This window comes from Pleurodeles waltl, chromosome 11 (assembly GCF_031143425.1).
Source record: "Pleurodeles waltl isolate 20211129_DDA chromosome 11, aPleWal1.hap1.20221129, whole genome shotgun sequence".
Classification (NCBI taxonomy): Eukaryota; Metazoa; Chordata; class Amphibia; order Caudata; family Salamandridae; genus Pleurodeles; species Pleurodeles waltl.
In genome coordinates this window covers 804,347,641-804,368,370 of record NC_090450.1, presented here as the reverse complement: position 1 = coordinate 804,368,370, position 20,730 = coordinate 804,347,641, and the positions used below count along the sequence as shown (strand labels likewise).

The window sequence follows — 20,730 nt, the reverse complement described above, 5'->3', positions numbered from 1 at the left end:
AGGGTGATAGTGAAGGAATGTTTGAAAAGCCCCAATAAAGATTGCTGTATCCTGGTGCACTGTAGGGTCATCATTTATTATGCTTTAAAAACTAACACAATTTAATATATAATGAAAAATGTTTTCTAGAATGCACCATTTTACTCAAATTTTCTTGCACTGGAGAACCCCTCTCCAACTCCCCTTGTAGTGGTCAGGCCTGCTCACTCACTATGCACCATAAGGTGGCTGGTCTGACAAAATTTGTCCGGGCTGCTTTGAGTTCCCAGTTCGGCCCTGGAGACAGGGGACATCACCATGGATAGGGATTGAGTGGAGTGAAGGGTTTGGAACTCTCCTAGGGCGGGACAGCAAAGGACGATACCTGCAGGTCATCTAGGGGTCGGCGGGAAAGATGAGTGAGGACTCAGGGAGTGGAATATCTCATGGGCCTAGTGAGACAGAGAACGGGGAGTGTGGACATCCTGGTCTAGGGACAGATAGGTAAAGATGTTTCATCAGGAGCAGCTCCTTCGCAATGGTGAAGGAGCGTTGCACCCCTGGATAAGCCAGCAGCTGAAAGATAAAATATTTAATTATTGTTTTATCTTTCAGCTGCTTGCTCAGCCAGCAGTGTGGCCAGAGAGGGGCGGGGCCACAGGAGAGGGGAGGAGGAGAGAGGGCACCTAAGTTTACATATGCCAGCCAAACACACACGCACACTTAGGTTTCTCCAATGTGGTTGTGTACACAGCCGGGCTGCAGAAACTGCACAGATCCCACGGTTGAGTCCAGCCCAATCCTAACACTGCTTTCATGCTAGATTTAGAATGAAAGCAGTGTCGGGATTGCTGAGGATCCTGTACTGTTGTCCCAGTGAATGCTGGAACACCAGACGAAGAGGACAGGAGCTAGGCGTCGGAATGGGTACTTCTTTTTTTAAATGTTATTGTATTTTTAGCCCTCGTTCCCAGCTCCCCTTGAGATTTGCGCCGGCCGCCGCTGTGTCTCATGCCTCTAAGGATAGAGAGTGCAATAAATGGGGTATGTACGAGTTTGAGGAGAAATATGGGTGAGGAGAGGGGGCATGTCAGGGTGTAGTCCCTTAAAGGATAAGTGAGTAGTGGGTAATAAGGCATTGCGCAACCTGTCAAGCCACTGCTGCTGCTATCTATATATAACAAAATTCCACGAGGGCTGACTCAGTCTTTCATTCTTCAGGCGTTGATAAAAAAAAAAGTATCATTAGTGTATTAATGAATGTAATAGCATGCACTCGCTATGGAACGGCGGTAGCACATTCTATATACAGAAGTATAATTGTTATTTATATCTAAGCGGGGTGGGCACTGCTCAAACAACACCGAATGTTACCGGTATAATTGTGTATCTAGGCACAGAGCAGAGCCCTAACAAAACCTGAGCCCCCTACCGTCGTTAACCCCCACCCTTCATGCGAAGAATGTGGCAGGCCCCCCGCAGAGAGACAGCCTTTCAGAATGAAGATGAAAGGTGGCTGGGGGCGACCAAGACCCCATCTCACACTGCAGCGGATTCATGCCCTTTGTTGTGCCTCTAGCACAGTGGGACGAAGGTGAGAGTGTGTGTGTGAGTGTGTGAGTGAAGTTCGGGGAGAGGGGAAGGGGGCAGAAAGAGATGATGGTGAGTGCATTATTGATTGTCTAAGGACCAGAAAGAGAAAACAGAGGGGAGCGCGAGTGATATTTTAGAAGGAAGAAGGATTTGCACCTGTCTGTAACACGAGTCCGGGAAAGCGTACACAGGCTATTTTCACACTGGACCCTACGCCCACCCCTCACGACTCACCCAGTCGTCCTGCACGCTGTGTAATTTGGATTTACAAACTAGTCTTACATACAAATGCTCAGTCTTCGCATGATTCACGAACAATCGAGCAGGGAAATATGCGCGTGCAGAAGCGTTCTTCTTGTGCGTGCTGCCTATATAATAATTACATCTTAGATCAGTCCTGGATGTGTGGTCAGAAGCCGGAAAGCAATGAAGAGCAGTGGAAAGCACGAGGTAAGGCACTTTGACGGGGCCCAGAACTAGGAGTTACCCCGGAAGCTGCAGGAATTAACAAGCGGTATTGAAAGTGAGACCATCTCTGATCCCTGCGGCCTAGGCAGTGGATAATAGGTCTGAGAAGGAAAGCTGGACTGCCAAAGACTTGATGTGTCGCTCCTGGCCGTACAGCCACGGCCTGGATCATGTCATCCCGTAGAGTTTCACCACCGTGGACAGTAAAGAAGATCATACATAAAATAATTCTCCTTCTTCACTTTCTTTAGAGACGCTGCATTCTTTTAATGCTGAAAATGAATGCGCTGCTGCCATCCCGTGGCCATTTTTTGAAAAGCAAATCTTCCCATTTCCAGCGCTTTATTAATCAGCATTACTGTTTTGTTTTTGCTCTAACTTTTCATCCCTACTTTCAAATTTCCTTCATTTTGTGCCATTTTACCTACTAGGGGCCAGATGTAGCAAGCAGTTTTGCCCATTCTGTGTCTATGGGAAAATGTGTTCGTACATATGGCCCTAGGTTCTTATCTATCGAACTGAGTTTGGACATGTGACGCTCTTTATTTCTTAACTCTATAAGCGTTTTAGTTTGTTGTATGTGCACACATGCAGCTTTTTAAGGAAATTCTTGTTGCTGACCCTGGCTACCAAGGGTTAGCTAGGGATTATTCACAAATGGTGGTATCTTTTTAGAAGTCGGATAAATTTGAAGTTTTGAGAATTCATTGCATTGCCTTGCAATTTCATTTATATAGTGCCTCACAGACCTGAAAGTTTCCCAAGCACTTTCATTAGACAAGTAGCGGGCTACTCTAGTTTTGGGACCAGCAATGAAAAGTGGGTCTACTTCCTCACGGTTTAATTCAAAGGTGAATTTCTAAAATCGGTAAATCTCAAAATCAACGTCCTTTAAATTTAGCCAGCAAGATATTCCTCAGCCCAAGGGATCTATGCAAACTGACCTCTAATTTTGACTCGCAGTTTAACCTAGTGGTCTGTGGGCTACTCAGAGGGATAGGTGGTATCTGGGTGCCTGGGGCCCACCTCAGAATCCCAGTAGTCTGTGAACGCCTTGGCCAAACTCTGATTTTAACTTAGAATCAACCTTGTCCCCAGTGGCGTAAAAAATGTGAGTGGGGTCTGTAAGGTCGTGAGAGGTAATTAGGACGCTTAATGCAGTTTTATTTAAATGGGTGTTTTATTAAACTCTTAGCCACTATCCGAATGCTCCTTCCTGCCCTGGCTCGTCCCTTGTAAGCCCTCGGCTAGTCATCCCAGGGTCATTCCAGACCCATGTGGAGGAGCAACCTTTACTAAACCCATGCGAACCCTTGTAGGGTGGGCTGGCCCAAACACGGGCCAGCACTACATTCCTCCCAAACTGGAAATAAACAAAAACCCAAATGTGACTATATCACTCAGAGAATATAGTCACAATTCTGTGCACACACAAGACAGGGTGCTCAACACAGAAATGTTCCTTACATGCCTCCGTCAGTCAGCCACAAAGTCGGCATAGTGTCGGAAAGGTTGGGATTGTCCCTCAGATGGTATCGCTCACCTCCAGACCTTCCTGATGGCAAACATGGACTCTTCCCGGTGTTGGACGGCTCACTCACCAGGGTGGGGAATCCCACTGGCGCTGCCAGTGATGAATCCAGCGGTACCTGTTGGCTCGCCACAGCACCTACGGCCATCGAGGACTCTTCACCCTACTGGTGTGTCGGGCCGAGATTGGGTGTCCTGTTCACTGTGACCCTCGAGTGTTGCAGAACCTTCATCGTTGGATGCTGAGGGGGTGGCGGAGGAAAAACGCTTAAACTGGGACACACTCCTGGTCACATTTTCAGCTCCCCTTCTCACCGTCACCATCGTTCTTTTGATGGTGGTCACTGTCCAGGGAAAGGCAAACAAAACTTGCCTCCGGGGTGGCCGTCCTTCACTAAGACAGTGTCCCCCAGTTGGACAGGGATCACTCAGGCCCTCCGCTTCTGGAAGCATATTCATTGGTACGAGATCTCCGCCGTGTAGATTGACCCTAGGGCAGTGGCTTGAGTTGTCCACACAGGGTGGTGTGGGATGGCGTCGGTCGCTGTCTGACCGAAACAAAGTTGGCTCGGGGTCGCCCCGGTGGTGGCATGGGGCGTGACTCAGTAGTCTCTGAGAAATGTGTAGATGCGCTTTCAACGTTCTGTGATTCCGCTGTGGTGATACAAATTATCTTGGTTAGTGTCTTGACAAACCGTTCTACCTCTCCATTCTCCTGAGGTCACCTAGATGTGATCCGGCGATGCTTGGTATTCCTGGATCTTAGAAAGTTTGACCACTCTCTGTTGTTGAATGGACCATGGGTAGCCATTAGTTTTTCCATTTTCGAGATGATGGAGGAGGCTGAGGTGGACTGCACAAGTTCCACCTCCGGATATCGCGAGTAGTCATCCACCACTACTAGCATGTAGGATCCATCAGGCAGGCTCCCGAAGTCTGCACTGACCCTCTCCCACGGGGCAGTAGGGCCATCCTCTGTGATGACTGGTGCCAGGGAGTCTGGCAGCCCACTGGCTTGCAGACAAGACATTCTCGGACCACATCCTCAACTTGCTGGTCCAGACCAGGGAACCAGACCTTGCTTCGGAGCCAGTTCTTTGATTAATGAGACCCTGATGTGCCCCATGTGCCAGCGACACAGCTCGAGATGTCAGGCAAGAGGGCATGACAAGGTGGAGCCCTCGCAACAGGCACCCCTCCTCGCTCACCAAAAGCTTGTCCCGGACATTGAAAAACATTTGGAGTTTGGCGCTAGCATCTGCAGTGCGAAAGGCTGTGGGATGTTGCAGCGGGTGCCAATCGCCAGATCTGGTAGCCTCTATGGCCCTCTGCCGGCTGTTGTCTTGGCTGGTGGCTTCTGCCACTTCGGTGAGAGGTATCAGCAGTCCTCGGGCCTGATCTACCACCAACCTAATGTATTCTTCCGTCTCTAAGGCTTCTTCAACTTCTTGTGGGGTGGCTGGGCGGGCATGGCGCAGCAGGAAGTCTGAAGGGTTTCGAGTGCCGGGTTGATATTCCACTATAAAGTTGAACTCCAGCACTTGCAGCTTCCACTTTTCGATCCGTGGTGGCGGCTTCGATAAAGACCCTTTAAAGAGTGGAAGTAGTGGCTTGTGGTCGATAAGTAACAGCCTTGCCGTAGAGATAGAGGTGGAAGTGCTGACACCCCCAGTGAATGACAATGGCTTCCCGTTCTATCTGGGAGTATCACTGCTCTGTAGGTGTAAGGGTTCGACTTGTGAAAGCGAGGGGTGCCCAGCCCCCACAGTCCTGTTTCTGGGTTAGAACGGCACTCTGTGGGCTGGCATCCACAGCTAACTGGGACTTACGTCGAGGGTAAAAGAAAGTGAGCGTGGTGTCCACGGAAAGGTCATTTCTTGTGTCTTCAAAAGCCCGTTCCTGCTCTTCACCCCAGACCCAAGGGTGATCGGCTCGGGTGAGCACATGCAGGGGGCCGGTAATATCATATAGGCTCTTCATGAACCGGCCACAGTAGGTGACCATTCCCAGAAAGCTTCTGACCTCTGAGACAGACGTGGGAGCCGGGGCCTCCTGGGTGTCCCCCACCTTGCGCGAGTCCGGGTCAATTCCATGTTCTGAGAATTGATACCCAAAAAAGCAAATGTCCTTTTTGAGAAACTCGCATTTCTCTCAGTGTAGCGTCAGACCATGTTCCTGTAGTCCCGCGAACACTGCTCGTAGCCTTGTCAGATGGTCTTCCAAAGTGGGGGCGTGCACCAGAATGTCGTCACTCATGTTGAGGACTCCAGAGTGTCCTCCCAGGACCTCTTTGATGGTGTGCTGGAACACCTCAGCGGCACTGGAGATGCCAAAGTTTATCCGGGTGTACCTCCAGAGGCCCATGTGCGTGGAGAAAGTGGTGATTGGGCGTGAGGTCGGGTGCAAGACGATCTGGTGGCATCCCACCTGGAGGTCCATTTTGGAAAACCACTTTGATCACGAGAGCTCCCCAATGATGTCGTCTATGGTCGGGGTTAAGTGCCTTTCCCTGTTGATGGCCTGATTGGGTAGGCGCATGTCCACACAGATTCGGACGGCATCAGGTTGCATGGGTTTCCTGGCGATGATTATCGGGGCCACCTAAGGGGTGGGGCCTGACACTTGTTCGATTATTACAGCTCGCTCCAGCAGTTGAAGTTCACGTTCTACTTTAGGACGCAGATGGAAAGCCACTCGCCTGTGTCTGAGGGGGACAGGAGCTACAGAGTTATCTATATGGGGAGCTTAAGAGGTGGACCTTTCAGGCACCCGATGCCAACAAACAGTGATTCAAATTCCTTCACAAGGTCCCCTAAGCTGCTGGCGTGGACACTGAACGTGAAATGTACAAAGTTGAGGCTTTGGGCGGCTAGGCAGCTGAGTAAGAAACCTGCCCCTTCATGTGACACATAGACTTTAGTCATGATCCTCGTGTTCTCATGGGTGATTTCTGCTGTAAAAACACCAGCTATCTCGATGGGGCATGTATTCCCGAAAGCATAAACTTGGACCTTGGTGGGTTTTAGTGGTGGTTGGTTTGGAAGTCCATGATACACATCGGCAGCCATAAGGTTAATCAAGGCCCCGGTGTCAATTAAGGCTGAGATGGGTTGATGCCGCAGTAGCACTTGGCATGTGGGCAGCCGCCTTTTACAGATTGCCTGCACAACATGGACTACTTGTTGGTCATCGTCCATGTCACTCTCTGACGCGGTGGTGGGAAGGGCAGCTACAGCTCAACCCACCTTTTTGGGGGTGGGCATGGTCATTTTAGGCATGGACCGGCAGACCTTTGCAAAATGGTTGAGCTTACCACATGCGCTGCAAGTCTTTCCTCGGGCTAGGCATCCTGGCGGATGTGGCAGAAGACTTCCGTACCACCTGCAAAGTCTGTCTCTTGGCTTTCCTTTGTGGCTCTTGGCCTTTCCTTTTGGCGTGTCTGTGGTCACCACGTTAACGGGCTCTGTCTTTACTTGGACACTCGGCGTCTGCTCCATATGCGTGGCCCTTGCTTTTGAAAGTTCTTGTGAGCGTCCTAGGGTGAGGATGTCTCATCTGCATGTTTGGCTCCTGCAGGATACACTCTCAGAGTTTCGACGAGGAGCATCCCTGGATGAACTATGACCTCACTTTGTCTTCCTCGTCGGACAAAGTGCACGTGCTGGCAAGTTCCCTTGGGCACGTATAGAACACATCCACAGATTTGTCTGCCTTTTGGCGTGCTTGGCGCAGCAAGAAGCGTTCATAGTCTGGGTTTGCGTAAGGTTCAAAATGCGCAGTGATTGTGCTTTTCAGCGTGTCATATGTGTGAGGTGTTGCTTCTGCTACGGACTTGGATACTTTGTGAATGTCCGCTCCTCCCAAAGAGAGCAGTAGAGGTTGCTTACGTTCATCTTTTACCTCTAGAGCCTCAAAGTAGGTTTCGAGGTGTTCAATCCATGCTTTCCACCTTGAAGCCTGGGTTGCGGGTGCCCCCGTGATTGTGAAAGGCTCCAGGGCAGGAATGCCAGCCATGTCAAGGGGCGTGTGGGAGTGCCCGGAGTGCGTAGAGGGGAGAAGTGTCAGACTCCGTGCTTAGGAGGTGGCGGTTTGTAAAGTGACCTGTTTGACGCCTCACCTCCTCCAACGCAGCCAAACCACTCCTGGCCTGCTCCTCACCACAACTATCTGCAGGGGTAGCCACTTCGCAAGGTGATGCTTCACAGCAGGACACTGACAGCAGGATCAGTCACTTGGGAGGAGTAACGCATGGGGCTGGCTCACCACCTGTACTTTGCCAGTTCCTGTGGCCACAAAACAGTTATCTCTCACTTTGGCGTGCCACAGAGCCGCAGGGGAGAGCCTCATCAGAAAGTCTATGTGGGTGGGCCAAGTGTGGCGTGTAGGAGAGCTGCAGGGGGTGCCTTCTCTGCAGAGCTGTGTGGGTGGGGCCGCAGCCTTCACCGTGTGCGGTGTTGAGCCGAGTTGCAGGAGGAGCCGGGAGAGTGGGGCCGCAGGCTTCGGGTCGGGGCAGCCGGCCAACGGGAAGCGTAGCGTGGAGCAACCCTGATGTTGGGGGCCGGAGGCTGTGTGCACACACAGGCTCATCGAATCACTCGGAAGTGCCTCGTCCTTCCTCCGATGGGGACGTGCACCGCCGGAAAACTTCAGTGCTGCATCAGGACAGTGTTCAATGCAGCAGGGCCACCCTCATCGACAATTGTTAGGTCGTGAGCGGTAATGACGACGCTTAATGCAGTTTTATTTTAACAGGTGTTTTATTAAACTCATAGCCACTATCCAAATGCCCCTTCCCGCCCTGGCTCGTCCCGAATAAGCCCTCGGCTACGTCATCCCAGGGTGCGGTCATTCCGGCCCCACGAGGAGGGGCAACCTTTACTAAACACCTGTGAACCCTTGCAGGGTGGGCTGGCCCAAACAGGGGCCAACACTACAGGGCCCACTGCAAAAGTACCTGGCGTGCCCCCCCCTCTTCCCCTTCCCACCACCTGTCACTTTTGCTGAGCGGGGCACCTGGAGCTTGTCCTCCTTTCCCCCCAGCACTGTGCGGGCTGCAGGGCTTATGTTACGCCACTGCTTTCCCTGCCTTCCACAGTCACGGCTCATTTGCAGTTAAACACACTGGCACAAAAATGTTTTGCAGGCTTCTGACTGGTAAAGCACTTGAACTGGTATGAGGTGTGACCTGTGCAGTATTGCTCAATGTAAAGCTTGGTTTGAAGTAAGTGGGTGAATGAACCCCTATAACAAGGGACGGGAGTGATATTTGAGTTTGGTATCTGTCCAGGATGAGGTGATTCAGAGGTCTTCAAAATGATTTGCTCTGAGCCCTCCTAAGCAAGTGTTTTGAAGTTTCCCCTCTTTCAAACATTTAGGGCAAGAATAAGGGGAGTGCGATGGGCAGGGCTGAGCCCCGGGGACAGAGTTTCAGTTTGTTTTTTTCTGTAGCTCATAATCCACACTAAATGTGAGAATTATAAAAGTGCAAATATGCTAAACAAAAACAGAAGTGACCAGAAAACACTAGGCCCCATAATTGGGGTGTTTTGAGTCCGGGTCCCAATGCAACTGCACCTGCTGTACTAATAGTACTGCAACCCTGAGAAGCAGGCTGTCTCCTTTGCCTCCATTACCCCTTCCTGTCATGCCTAGCCACTACTCCAATCTTGAAACAGACTCTGTCTCTTGCAATAAAAAATGAGCTCCCATGCGTTTCCCCCTTTATGCAGCAAGTGTGCCCTACGCTCCAACACTAGCAAGGAAAATAAGTCCCCCACGTCGCCTGTTATAGAGGCAGACAGTGACTGTGATGCAGTGAGCCTATTATAATTCTGGTCATCAATCCCACTGCTCCTGCCTCACTAGTGATAGCTACTGCTGCTTGGCAAAGCAGACAGTTTTCTCTGCCTTTTGGTAAACACATGGGCCCCCATATAGACCCACCACATTCCTGGCATCTCAATGAGACCAAGCTAAGATATCACTTCTGCCTCAATTTTCTCCTCTGTTTGAGCCAAGGGTCCAAGGGCCATAGCAACAATAGCACAGCAAATGTGTACTGGGCCCTAATTCAAACAAGGAAGCATAGCACAGCAGCCATAACTGGTGTTTAGTTGACACCTCAAACCCCTGGGCCCTGGTGTCACTAATGATACAGCCACCCCTGCAAAGCAGGCTGTGTCCTCTGCCCACTCGACTGGGCTATCACACCTAGGCCGGAGGATTAAATCTGGCTATCTGCCTCTATTTATAGAAAAATAGGAAAAGTCCAATTTCTTGCCCCATGTTGCTTGAGTAATGCCCCTGTGCACAAGGGTGACCTTGCTTCTAATGCTAGCAAGGAAACAATCTCCCAGCCCGTTTTTGCTAGCTAGACAACCCAAAGTGTGGTGGAATAGCCCCTCATAACCCAGGCCTCAGATCCACTTCACCTGCTGCATTAATGGTCCTTCAAAAACAACAAAAAAGCCCCAATCACCCGCCTTCCTCAAAATGTCTCTCAGAGGAAGATGTATCTGTCATTTGCAAACTAAAAAATGATCCTCCCATATATACCACCCCTTCCTCTAGGCCTTCACTTTGACGCAATCCAAGGATCTCACCACTTTCCTTTCTCCAAGATCATTACTCTGAGGCTCACGTGACCAGGACAATCAGAGCTGTGTGTGAGAACATGACCCTGTTGGCCTCTGCCCTCTTACCCCATCAAATCACCTTGAAGGATACCTGTATGTAAACAGAGGTCGAAGTGGACGGGATCCTTGGGGGCCCACATGCTTTTTTAATTTTACAAAAGCAGTTCCCATACCTTAACATACAAAAACAACCATCCATGATCAGTTAATGTGGCCCTTGAGGTGCCTCTGCGTGAAAGTGAAGGGAGGTGGGGCTGGGGTGGCGAGTGGTTTTCCTGCGCTGTGAAGCCCGGGGAGGGACACACAGCTAAGGAAAAAACTGGCCTTCTCGCCAGAGTACCTCCTACCTGAAAGCAATGTAAATATATTCAATTGATAATTCACCAACTGTTGAGGCTTCTTGGGAGCCAGTATAGGTTTTAATTGATGGTGTCACTTAAGCTTCATGGTGACAACGAGTTATTATTTTTGATAGGTAATATCAAGGTATTATAAGCTGAAGTGTGCTTTTAGTAGACACTTATAAAAATGATTGCACTAGGTACAGTTTAATTATTACTCAAATATATACTTTGAAAGCACTGTTACCTTAAAATACTAAATCATTTTGAAGCAACCTACTTTAAGTATAATGCGATTTTAAAATAATGACTTGCACATTCACATCGCTCTCTGTTCCAGGCTGGGATCTCATAGCACTATAAATACACAAGTCATCGTTACCTACAACTGGAGTGATCACATTTACCAAATGAAATTTCAGAATGGAAAAAAATGTGTCCCCAACTGATTAGCTTAACTTGAAAAACAAGACCAATGCACCCATGCAGAATAAACGTGGCTAAAAAGATAGAAATATTCTGTGTCTTGTTTTTCACTTTAAGTTAACTGCATGAAAAAATAATGCAGAAACGTTACATGAAAAATAAATGAAAGTCAAGATAATCAGTTGGAAATACTTTATTCTTAAGCACCTCAAGGGCATCATGGAAATGAAAACACCCTGAAAACACGCAAAGTAAACACAGTCTCACCCTGGGAAGGCGCACCCCCGAGTTTGAAGTCCCCTGGTTTAAGATATTTACTGCTGCGGTTTTGAGGAGAATGGAAGGAATGGGCCAACAGAATTTACAAGGAGTGTGAGGCTTGGGTGTCTGGAGTGAATGTGATTAGAAACCCACCAGTTGTGAAAGTCAGTGATAGACCTCTGATGTTTGTGGGTAGGGTTAAGGCATGGTGTTCGGGTTGAAGTCTGCATTTTTGTGTGAGCTAGCAGGTAGAATCCTTATACTCCAGAGCTGAATGGAGACTGACTTGCCATAATTTTTGGATGAGTGTTGTCTTTGGGGGCTTTTATTGAGGGACTGTGTTGTGGCGTTCACTCCTGCAGTTTATGGTTAGTGTTAGGTAACAACTTGTTCAGGTTTGGACGCCTGCACTTTGGAGTTAGTGTGAGGTTTGGACTGGGGTGGATGGGGGTCAGAGTGAAGTTTAGATACCTGCACTAGGCGTGGGAATTAAAGTTGTTTCAGTGGAGAGAGAAAGGGACCCCTTAGATGGTGTTGAATGTTTGGACTCCCACAGCCTGCAGCGAACGTCAGTCTTCCATGCAGTTTTGGGTATATGTTGGTCTCAGCTGCAGTTTGAGGTGAGTTTGAGGATGAGCCCTCTAAAGCTTGCATGAGGGTAATGTTTGGACTCTCGCAGCCTGCAGTGAGCTTCAGTCTTCCAAGCAGTCAGTGGCGTAACAAAACATAAGGGTGTTCGCCTGCAAGGTACATGGAGGGGCCCCTCTCCGGTCTCTGTCAGGAGCGCTCAGGCCAGGCTACAGTTCTCAGGCTCCTCCCTGGAGCTCGAGGCTCCACGCACCGCGAGGGTTGCGGGGGCCTATGTTAGACCACTCCGTGCAGTATTCAGTGAACGTTGGTCCCTGCTGCAACTTAATTGGGGCGTGAGCATGGGACTTCTGCTGTTTTTCTGAGTGTGATATCTGCACCCCGTGCAACGTGAGGTGAGCTTAATCCGGGCTACAGTTTGGGGTGCTTTGACGATGTGCTGTAAGGTAAACTTGAGTCTGGTTGCAGTTTGGAAGAACGTCGGTCCCTTGTCCCTGCTGCAGTTTGAGGCGACTGTGAGTCAGACCACTGCAGATTGGTGAGCGTCGCATTTGGATCCCATATCGATCAGACAGGCACTTGGGTCCTGGCTGCAGTCGCGTCAGCGTGATTCTAGAACCCTTGCAGTTTGCAGCCCAAAGTCGGGTAAGTGTGAGGAACAAGTTGCTAGAAGCCGGGTGCATGGCGCGCGAGCCGGGCAGCGTCAAAAACAACAGTTGTGTTTTCACGCAGGCTGCGCCCGTTCCCAAAGCCCTCCGGGAACAGGTACAAACAAATCTCAGGGTTCTGCGCGTGCCGTGGTGTCCTTCAACTGTTTCTGCTTATTTTACAGCGCTTATATTTAATGTGATTTTCCGCGCGCCCATTTGTTTGATTAAAAAAAAATACAGTAATTGCATTTCCATGAAACATGGCTCCGTCTCCTGCACCTGACAGGGAAGGGAAGGGGCGGGGAGCGGAGCCCACAGGGAAGGGAAGATAAAATCTCGAGCGAGGAGGGAAGCTGGGAGAAAAATACTGATGCAAATTAAAGCAGGATCGAGGGAACGACACGGTGGAGCATGGTGAAAAAGAGGATGGAATATGGGGAGGGAGCAAAGAGAGACACAGATAGATGGAAGAAACAACGAGGAAGGGATGAAGGGCAGAGGGAAAAGGGGCTAGAGGGAGCGAAAGCCTGAAGGAGAGAGGCAGAGGCGAAGGGGGTGGGTAGAATACAGCCAGGATGAGATACAGAGTTATAGGGGAAGAGTGCGATTGAAAGAGCAGAAGAGGGGGCTAGAGTGGTGGGGGGGGGGGGGGGCAGCGACAGATGCGAGCGGAATAACGTAAGGCGGAGAGAGGAGAAGATAGAAAGGGAGAAGAGAGTGAGACAGCAGTAGGGAGGGAGGAAACGAATGGACGGGGGGGGCGAGGGGCATGGATAGGTAGAGAGACAGGGGCAGCGAGATGAGGCTGGCAGGTGAATGGAGAAACGGGGTTTAAGCCCTGCAGGGTTTCTGATTTTAACACGGCAGCATGTCACCGAGGTGCACCAGGCGCAGCCGGCTACGGCCGGTCCGCAGCTTTTCCGTTTTTTTCTAATCTACACCCACCTGCTCGTTTTCACTCATGCTTGCTTTCTTGTGAACTATTTGCAGCCTCCTGGGAGCTGAGAGACAGCCAAAGCCCGCGAGAGTCGACTGAGTGAAGGAGGGAGACCGGAGTGAAGCAAGAAACAGGAGAGGCTGTCAGTGTGCAACTCCACAAACACATCCTCCGGCTGAAAGAAGAACCCCCCTCCCTCACCTCCACCCCTTCGGCCCAAAAGCAGGAAGGATCTGTGCAGAGCAGCCACCGGGGCAATATATTCCATGCATGCAGTCAACGGTACCGGCACATTAGGCGCTAGTCATTTCTGTGCAGCCCCCTCCTTCTCCCCAGAGAAGCAATCACTGACAGGACTGCAACGGAGAGGAGGAGGGGCCCTGATCTATATTCATCAAGGAGGAATATTCAGGGCCTTATAAAGAACACGGGGGAATGACTGCTCCCCTGCAGTGAGCCCCGTCCTCGCCCCTCCCTCTGCTGCTGCAAGATCCCAAACCTCCTGGCTGATGCTCCGGTAGAGGACCAGATGAGGATGGTGTGGACGAGCCGCTTCGATGTGTGAAACCCTGACGCGGCAGAGATGGGAGCAGCGTAGAGTGTGAGCATGCATCAGGGTGGACTGGTCCATGGGGAGATCGGTGATGGCCACATCGTGGTCCAGCAGCAATACCCCCTCCCAGAGGATTGATCTCAAGCTTTTCTCTGGGGATGCTAGCCTACAGGGGATCTTCGTCACCAGGCCGTGATCTAACAAGGTTCCATTTAACGTCCGTTTCGCTGTCTGGCTTAGCTTCTGGCACAGGGCCAAAAGGACAGGAGGAAATATATGCTCTGGGCTAGTCAGAAAAATGAACCGTTGTAAGAGGTCGCCATGGACACCAATTTGTCGACAGTCTCCAGGGGAAAGCTGATACTTGTGTAAACCATTTGACCCAAGAGACAAGGGATGCTGGCGTAATGATTGAGTTTGAGATGCATGACGAAGACCATGGTTCCATGTATGACTATGCGAGGCATGACGACAACCGTGGTGGAGGTCTATCATCAGCAAGGGATGAATGATCTTTCCCATGGCTTATCGAGAGCCTTTACTTTCAAGGTTCTGCACAATTATACAGTAAGGCCCCAATGGAGTGCTGGAGAAGACTGGCCAGGGGCTGGGCGCCTTGATGTTTTCTTTGGGTTCCACGCTTTGGAGCAGGTGGCTTCCCCTTGACTTGCATGCTGGAGTGCCTGCACTTGCACTCAACTAAAACCACTAAGAGACGTTATATGCCTGGAGGTTCTGATTCTGCGCCACAGGAGTAACAAGTGCTCATCTAAACAGTGATAAGATTGTCATATAGTTATGCTTTAGCCTCTTTGCTGCCTGTCTGCCTGCAAGTCTCAATTCAATAGAAGTTCCACTATTATTTTTCCTTCCTTTGGACTTTCTCAACTGTTTTAGGCAACATGAAATAAAACCTCTGGAAGTTTACTCTCCACTTTTTAGTCCAACTCCTTTACCTGTCAGGACGGCACCATGTCTCGGCCCAGTTCAGGGATTCTGATCTCTGTGAACGGGCTGGGCTTCCCGCCCCAGAATCTAGCCCGTGTAGTGGTGTGGGAGTGGTTGAACGAGCATGGACGGTGGAGGCCCTACACTGCTACTGTATGCCACCACATTGAGAGTGTATTGAAGGAGGACACCCGAGGTAGCGTGGTGCTGGGGCAGGTAGATGGTCAGCTGACGCCATACATCATCGATCTGCAGTCCATGCACCAGTTCCGCCAGGACACAGGTAAGTGTGCTTTATATCCCTTTCACTCTATGTATCAAAGCCATAAAGCAGCAGTCATTTCCTGACATCTGCTCATGTTAACATACCTACGATCCTTCAAACCATTTCTTAATTCCATTCTCTGGGATAGGGGGTCTGTTGAAGGGGTGAGCCACCTGGAACATTGTACCAGTAGAAGCATCCAGGAAAGGCCTGATGAGTGATGGGAATATCATGCTATCCACAGAAGCTGCTTCAACCACCTGCTGGTAGAGTTCTAGGTCAGAAATCTGAGGGTTGGTCTCAAAGTCTCCTATTACAATAGATAGTCGAGATGTTCTTACAACTCTAGGGCAATGTTTGTTTCAAGGCCAGGATACCCAAAGTCGGTGATAGCATGGTTTACAACAGCTTGTGTTGGAGATTTCAACACAAGCTGTAGGACATAACAATGCCCTGCAGCTTGTGTTGAAATCTCCAAGTACAGATAGATGAGTTACTCTCACCACTTGTAGGTAAAGTTTCAGATTGTAACTTTTATGTGTTTTGGTATCTCCTAGATTTCCTGAGCAGCTGCTTGTCCTGCTCAGGGTATATGGGATGTCACAGGATTGCACCATCATGCAGGGGGGGGCTGTTGTCCTACTTAGAATGACCTTTTTTGTTCTGTTTGAGTGGTGTTGTTGTAATCTCTCAGTAAACAAATTTGGGGAGGAGTTTTGGGTGGCAGGGCCTGATGGGTTTAGCAGTAGCATCACACCACAGGGACAGCAGCTGTTCTTTCGGTTTGGGCTACAGTTGGGGTGCTGGTCTGGGCCTTAGGGCTGTTGATGAACTTTCCTAACACTGTGAGCCGATCTGCTCAGGAGTAGAATGGTGTAGCAGGGCAATGATTATACTTTAGACGCCCCACCAATATAAGGGGGTCTGTTCCAGACAAGAGGTAGAGCTCTGGGTCAAAAGCTTGAGGAATTCCATATGCATTGCCTACAAGCATGAGTAGCAGTTCTTCTGCCTAATGGGCAGAGTTATGGGTCAGAGCCTGAGGCCTGCCTTTAGTCAAGAACATTTGATTTTACTGCAGTTATATGCATTATTTATTACTTTATAGCAGCCTTCCACCGGAAGTCTTTACCTTACAGTCAGCTGTGTTATTCATATTCTTCGCCCACTACAGCATAGAGTATGGGGTAATGGATCTGCCCACTTCAACAGTGGCTTATTTCACTGTGAGTGACAGCATTCTGCTCTTTCACTAGAGCACGTCCACACACAAAGTAGTTCCCTTTAGTACCAGGGTGGCAAGGTGTGCTATTTGAAACCAAAAAAATGATTTTGATTTCAGCCAATGTCTTTTTCGTTTTATAATGGAGAAGGCCTGGCAGCTCCCCTAAAAATAAAATTTCACAAAAATCACAACAACAAAATCTAGGAATTGACAAAGCTAGATGACTAGTAACACGCTGATGTCGTATAATAGAGGATTTACTGCAGGCACGGCTGCATGTGGGCTGCGTAGGAGTTGAATTCCCCTTAGCTCTTAATCATTTTCTATGTTAGTAAGTGCTGTTAATGAAGTCACTCTGTGCCCTTCGGTTGATACAAAATTCTAGCCCTACTTCCGTTTTTGGGGAATGTCCCTGTTTTTGTTTTCCAAAATGTGTCACTCTAGGCAGTCTCAGTCTAAAATGTTGTTATGGGGGTCTAGCTAAAAACTTGCCCCACGTCATGAGAGCGAATGTCATACAATATGCTGGGATCTTTATGCCCAGACCTGTTATGGGGAAAGTTAAACTACATGTACCACAATGCTTAGTGATAGTAACTGAAAACTACAGGCGTCGCTGCCATCACTGCTGTGACACGGGACAAGAGATGGATGTCAGTTACAGAGCTTTCAACTGCCTTATGCCCATGCATGAGTAGCCCAGCCAGGCCAGGATTTTTCATTGCATTCGGTAACTTGTAGTCCTCTATAGTCTATTATAAAATAAGGACTACAAGTCCCAGAATGAAAAGAAAAAGCATGGACTCTGAGCTACTCACGCATGGACCTACTTCCCCTTAAGAGTGTTGCAATCAGGAGTAGCTGTTTCAATCCTATTTCCTTTCTGTATTTTCTTTCCTCTACCTATGTGCAGGAAACTGGAGGCAGTTGAGATCCCATGGGTGGGCTAGGGTGGCAAACATGCGACGTCATCAGTTTTTAAAGGGTGGAAAGTCACCAGCTACCCTGGGATTTTTTTGAATCAACGTCGATGTGGCAATTTGACAGTTACGTACATATAATGCACACGTCTTCTGTACCTTTTAATTGAACTTTACGACAATTGCCCATCAGCTGTTTTTGTCTTTGTGCATTATATGTATATATTGTGTTTATATATACATTTTGGTGTTTCACCTGTGCCTTTCATTAGCTCTATCAGCAGGAGCGCCTTGTGTTCACCTTCATAATTTCCCCCTTTGAATTGTGATTGCTGTTTATTGCTGTCTATGACTGATCAAATAACCATATAAACATGCATTCGTTTTGTATACTTCACTGTGTCAACCTTAATTTCTTAGTCTTTTTCAATTCTGGTCTTGAATCATACCCGCTGAGACATTGTTGTAGATAGATATGATTACCCAGGTCTTAGCTATTTTTTTTTGGGGGGTATCTCCTGTAATAGTTCGCCCCACTTCATATCAAAGCAATCTGCCCCACTCCAATCTGACCCACATCAATCCAAAACAATCTGCCCCACTCCAATCTGCCCCACGTCAATCCAAAACAATCTGCCCCACTCCAATCCAAAACAATCTGCTCGTTCCAATCTAAAACAATCTGCCTTACTCCAATCTGCTCCACTTCAATCCAAAACAGTCAACCTGTCCAATTTGCCTCACTTCAATCCAAAACAATCTGCCCCACTCCAATCTGCCCCACTCAAATCTGCCCCTTTCCAGTCTCAAACAATTTGCCCGACTCTAATCCCAAACAGTGTGCCCCACTCCAATCTGCCACACGCCAATCCAAGACAATCTGCCCCACTCCATTCTAAAACAATCTGCCCCACTCCAATACAAAACAATCTGCCTCACTATGAAACAATCTGCTCCCCTCCAATCTGCCCCTTCCAATATGCACCCCTCCAATCTGCCCCACTCCAATCAAAACAATCTGCCCCCTCCAATCTGACCCATTGCAATCCGCCCCACTCCATTCTGCCTCACCCCAATCCACCCCATACCACCTCAATCTTATCCACTCCAGTCAACACCACCCAAGTCCACCCCACCCCATTCCACCCCACTCCACTCCATCCCACTCCAATCCACCCTCTACCCCAATCCAATCCATCCTACCCCAATTCAGTCCACCTCACTCCAGTCAAATACAAGCCCACTCCACTCCACCCCACTTCAATCCAATGAAACCAAACTATCCCACTCCATTCCAGTCCACCCGACCCACTCCAGTCTAATCCAACCCAGCACACTTCAGTTCAATCTAATCCACCCAATCCAGTCTAATCTACCTCAGTCAACCCCACTCCAATTCACCCCACTCAAAACCACTGCATTCCAATCCAATCCTCCCCACCTCAGTCCTATCACTCCAATTCAGTCCACCCACCCCAATCCAATTCAGTCTACTCCACTCCAATCCAATCCACCTCACCCTCAATCTACCCTACTCCAGTCCACCCTATCCAATCCACTTACTCCAACCCACCCTACTCCACCCAATCCACCCCACAGTACATCAATCCAATCCAGCCCATTCCACTCTAATCAAATCCACAAGACTACCTCAATCCACTCCAGCCCACTCTGCCAAATCCCACCCCATTCCATACTAGAACACAGTACTCTACAAAACACACTGCCACTGAATTCTACTCTGCTCTACTCAAGTCTACAGCACTCTACTCCAACAACTCCACTCTACAACACTACTCTCCCACTCCATGTTACTTTAAGCCATGCCGAACAGCATCCACACTGGCGTACAACATGGCAAAAACACATTGCCAAGCCAATAGCTCTTGTATAGGTGAGACCTATTGACTTTGCCAATGCTTGTTCAAATTTCTGTCTGCATGATGGGGTCCTCAGTCCCGTACCTATAATATTAAAAACGAAACTGCAGGATCCAAAATCCTACTGATGTACACAATAGACAACATTCTCAAGTTCCAACGTGACCAGGTACTCCAGTCAAGCCTTTTTATTTGCAGCCAGGCAGTCTAATCCCACCTATATGATGGGCTAAACAAGACTGCCAGTCCTAGAACGAAAAAGAAAACCCGAACTGGAGCAGCTAGTAATGTATGGACCTGGGAAACCAGACAGGGCTGCTCGTATGGTTGGTTTAAAAGCCTTACCTGACTGAAAGAGACGTTCCATGCTATGAGGATATTCGGTGGCAACGTTCGGTGGCCCTTCGTAAAGGTACCAGACGACTCCCCGTCATACGGTCCTTTCATACAGCAAGTCACTGCATTCTGAGACTAGCAGCTCGGGTTCACTTTAAGTGAACAAATCACACTAGTGTTCCAGATGTCAATAGCTTGTGGAAGGAAAACCGGAGCTGGAGTATCACGTTCATTGACATGGCTGTCAAGTTTTCCAGGTCCATGCGTGACTCTTTTTTTCTTAGGATCATGAGACTTGTAATCCCAGTTTTACATTGGGCTAAATAAGACTACAAGTCCCAGAATTCGAAGAAAAAACACGTAACTGGCCTATCTCACATGGACCTGGGAATCTTGGGAGTCATGCATGGAGCCAGCCATCTTGTAAACTTACAGCTTTTGAAAGATGGCGTTTCAACTCCGCGCAATATGGATTTTGTAATGGATCCTATGGCATGGAAGCAGCGAGTGGGCAATAAAACCAGTGTATACATTTAACCCCAAAAGCTGTTTAAAAAAAAAAATACTACTGCACACATACCTGGGTAATGCACGCATAAGGTCTGACGGCGTGACTGGGCACTCGGGCCTTCATCCAAGCTTACATATAATCACCCCCGTTGAATTTTCTGTGTCCCTGCACGACTAGCTGCTGATTTTTGGACCACGGGCCCTAGGATGAAAAGGGGAAATCTGGACTGGAGTAGATAGCCACACATGACCCGGAATCAAGGTAGGATATCTGACATCACAATGGAAGGTGGTGCTTTACCAGGTAGGTTGAGGAAGAAAACAGTAGAGAAGGAGGTGCGGGTTGGCTTAGTGGAGTCCTTTGCCTTTTGGGATTTGTAGTTTTTCTGTACTTGTGAAAGGCTGGCTTAAATAAAAATCAAGGACTGACTGGATATGCAACTCATGGCAAGAGGCTACAAATCTACTTGGGAGCTATGTCTACACAAATTGACATGGAAACAACCTAGCAGTTTTTCTTGGTTACCAAGTTTTTTATACGGGTATTTCATATATATGTATATTTGTTCAGCTGTTTATTGATAGTATATAATTAGCAATTATATATTTCAATTCAGTATATTTTTTTAGTACTACAACCCTAAGGAAGTCAAGCGTTGACATAATTTTTAGCTGTGTCTTGCAT

At 48.7% G+C, this 20,730-nt stretch overlaps 1 protein-coding gene across 1 annotated transcript in view; it reads left to right on the top strand.

Moving 5' to 3' along the window:
• Nucleotides 1–12,379: 12,379 nt before the first annotated feature.
• Nucleotides 12,380–20,730, top strand: part of DTX1 (deltex E3 ubiquitin ligase 1) — a 255,823-nt gene continuing 247,472 nt past the window's right edge. The window contains exons 1-2 of the mRNA XM_069214560.1: nucleotides 12,380–12,466; nucleotides 13,462–15,192. Coding sequence (XP_069070661.1) covers nucleotides 14,934–15,192 — 259 coding nt within the window. The 5' untranslated portion in view covers nucleotides 12,380–12,466; nucleotides 13,462–14,933. The remainder of the gene's footprint in view (nucleotides 12,467–13,461; nucleotides 15,193–20,730) is intronic.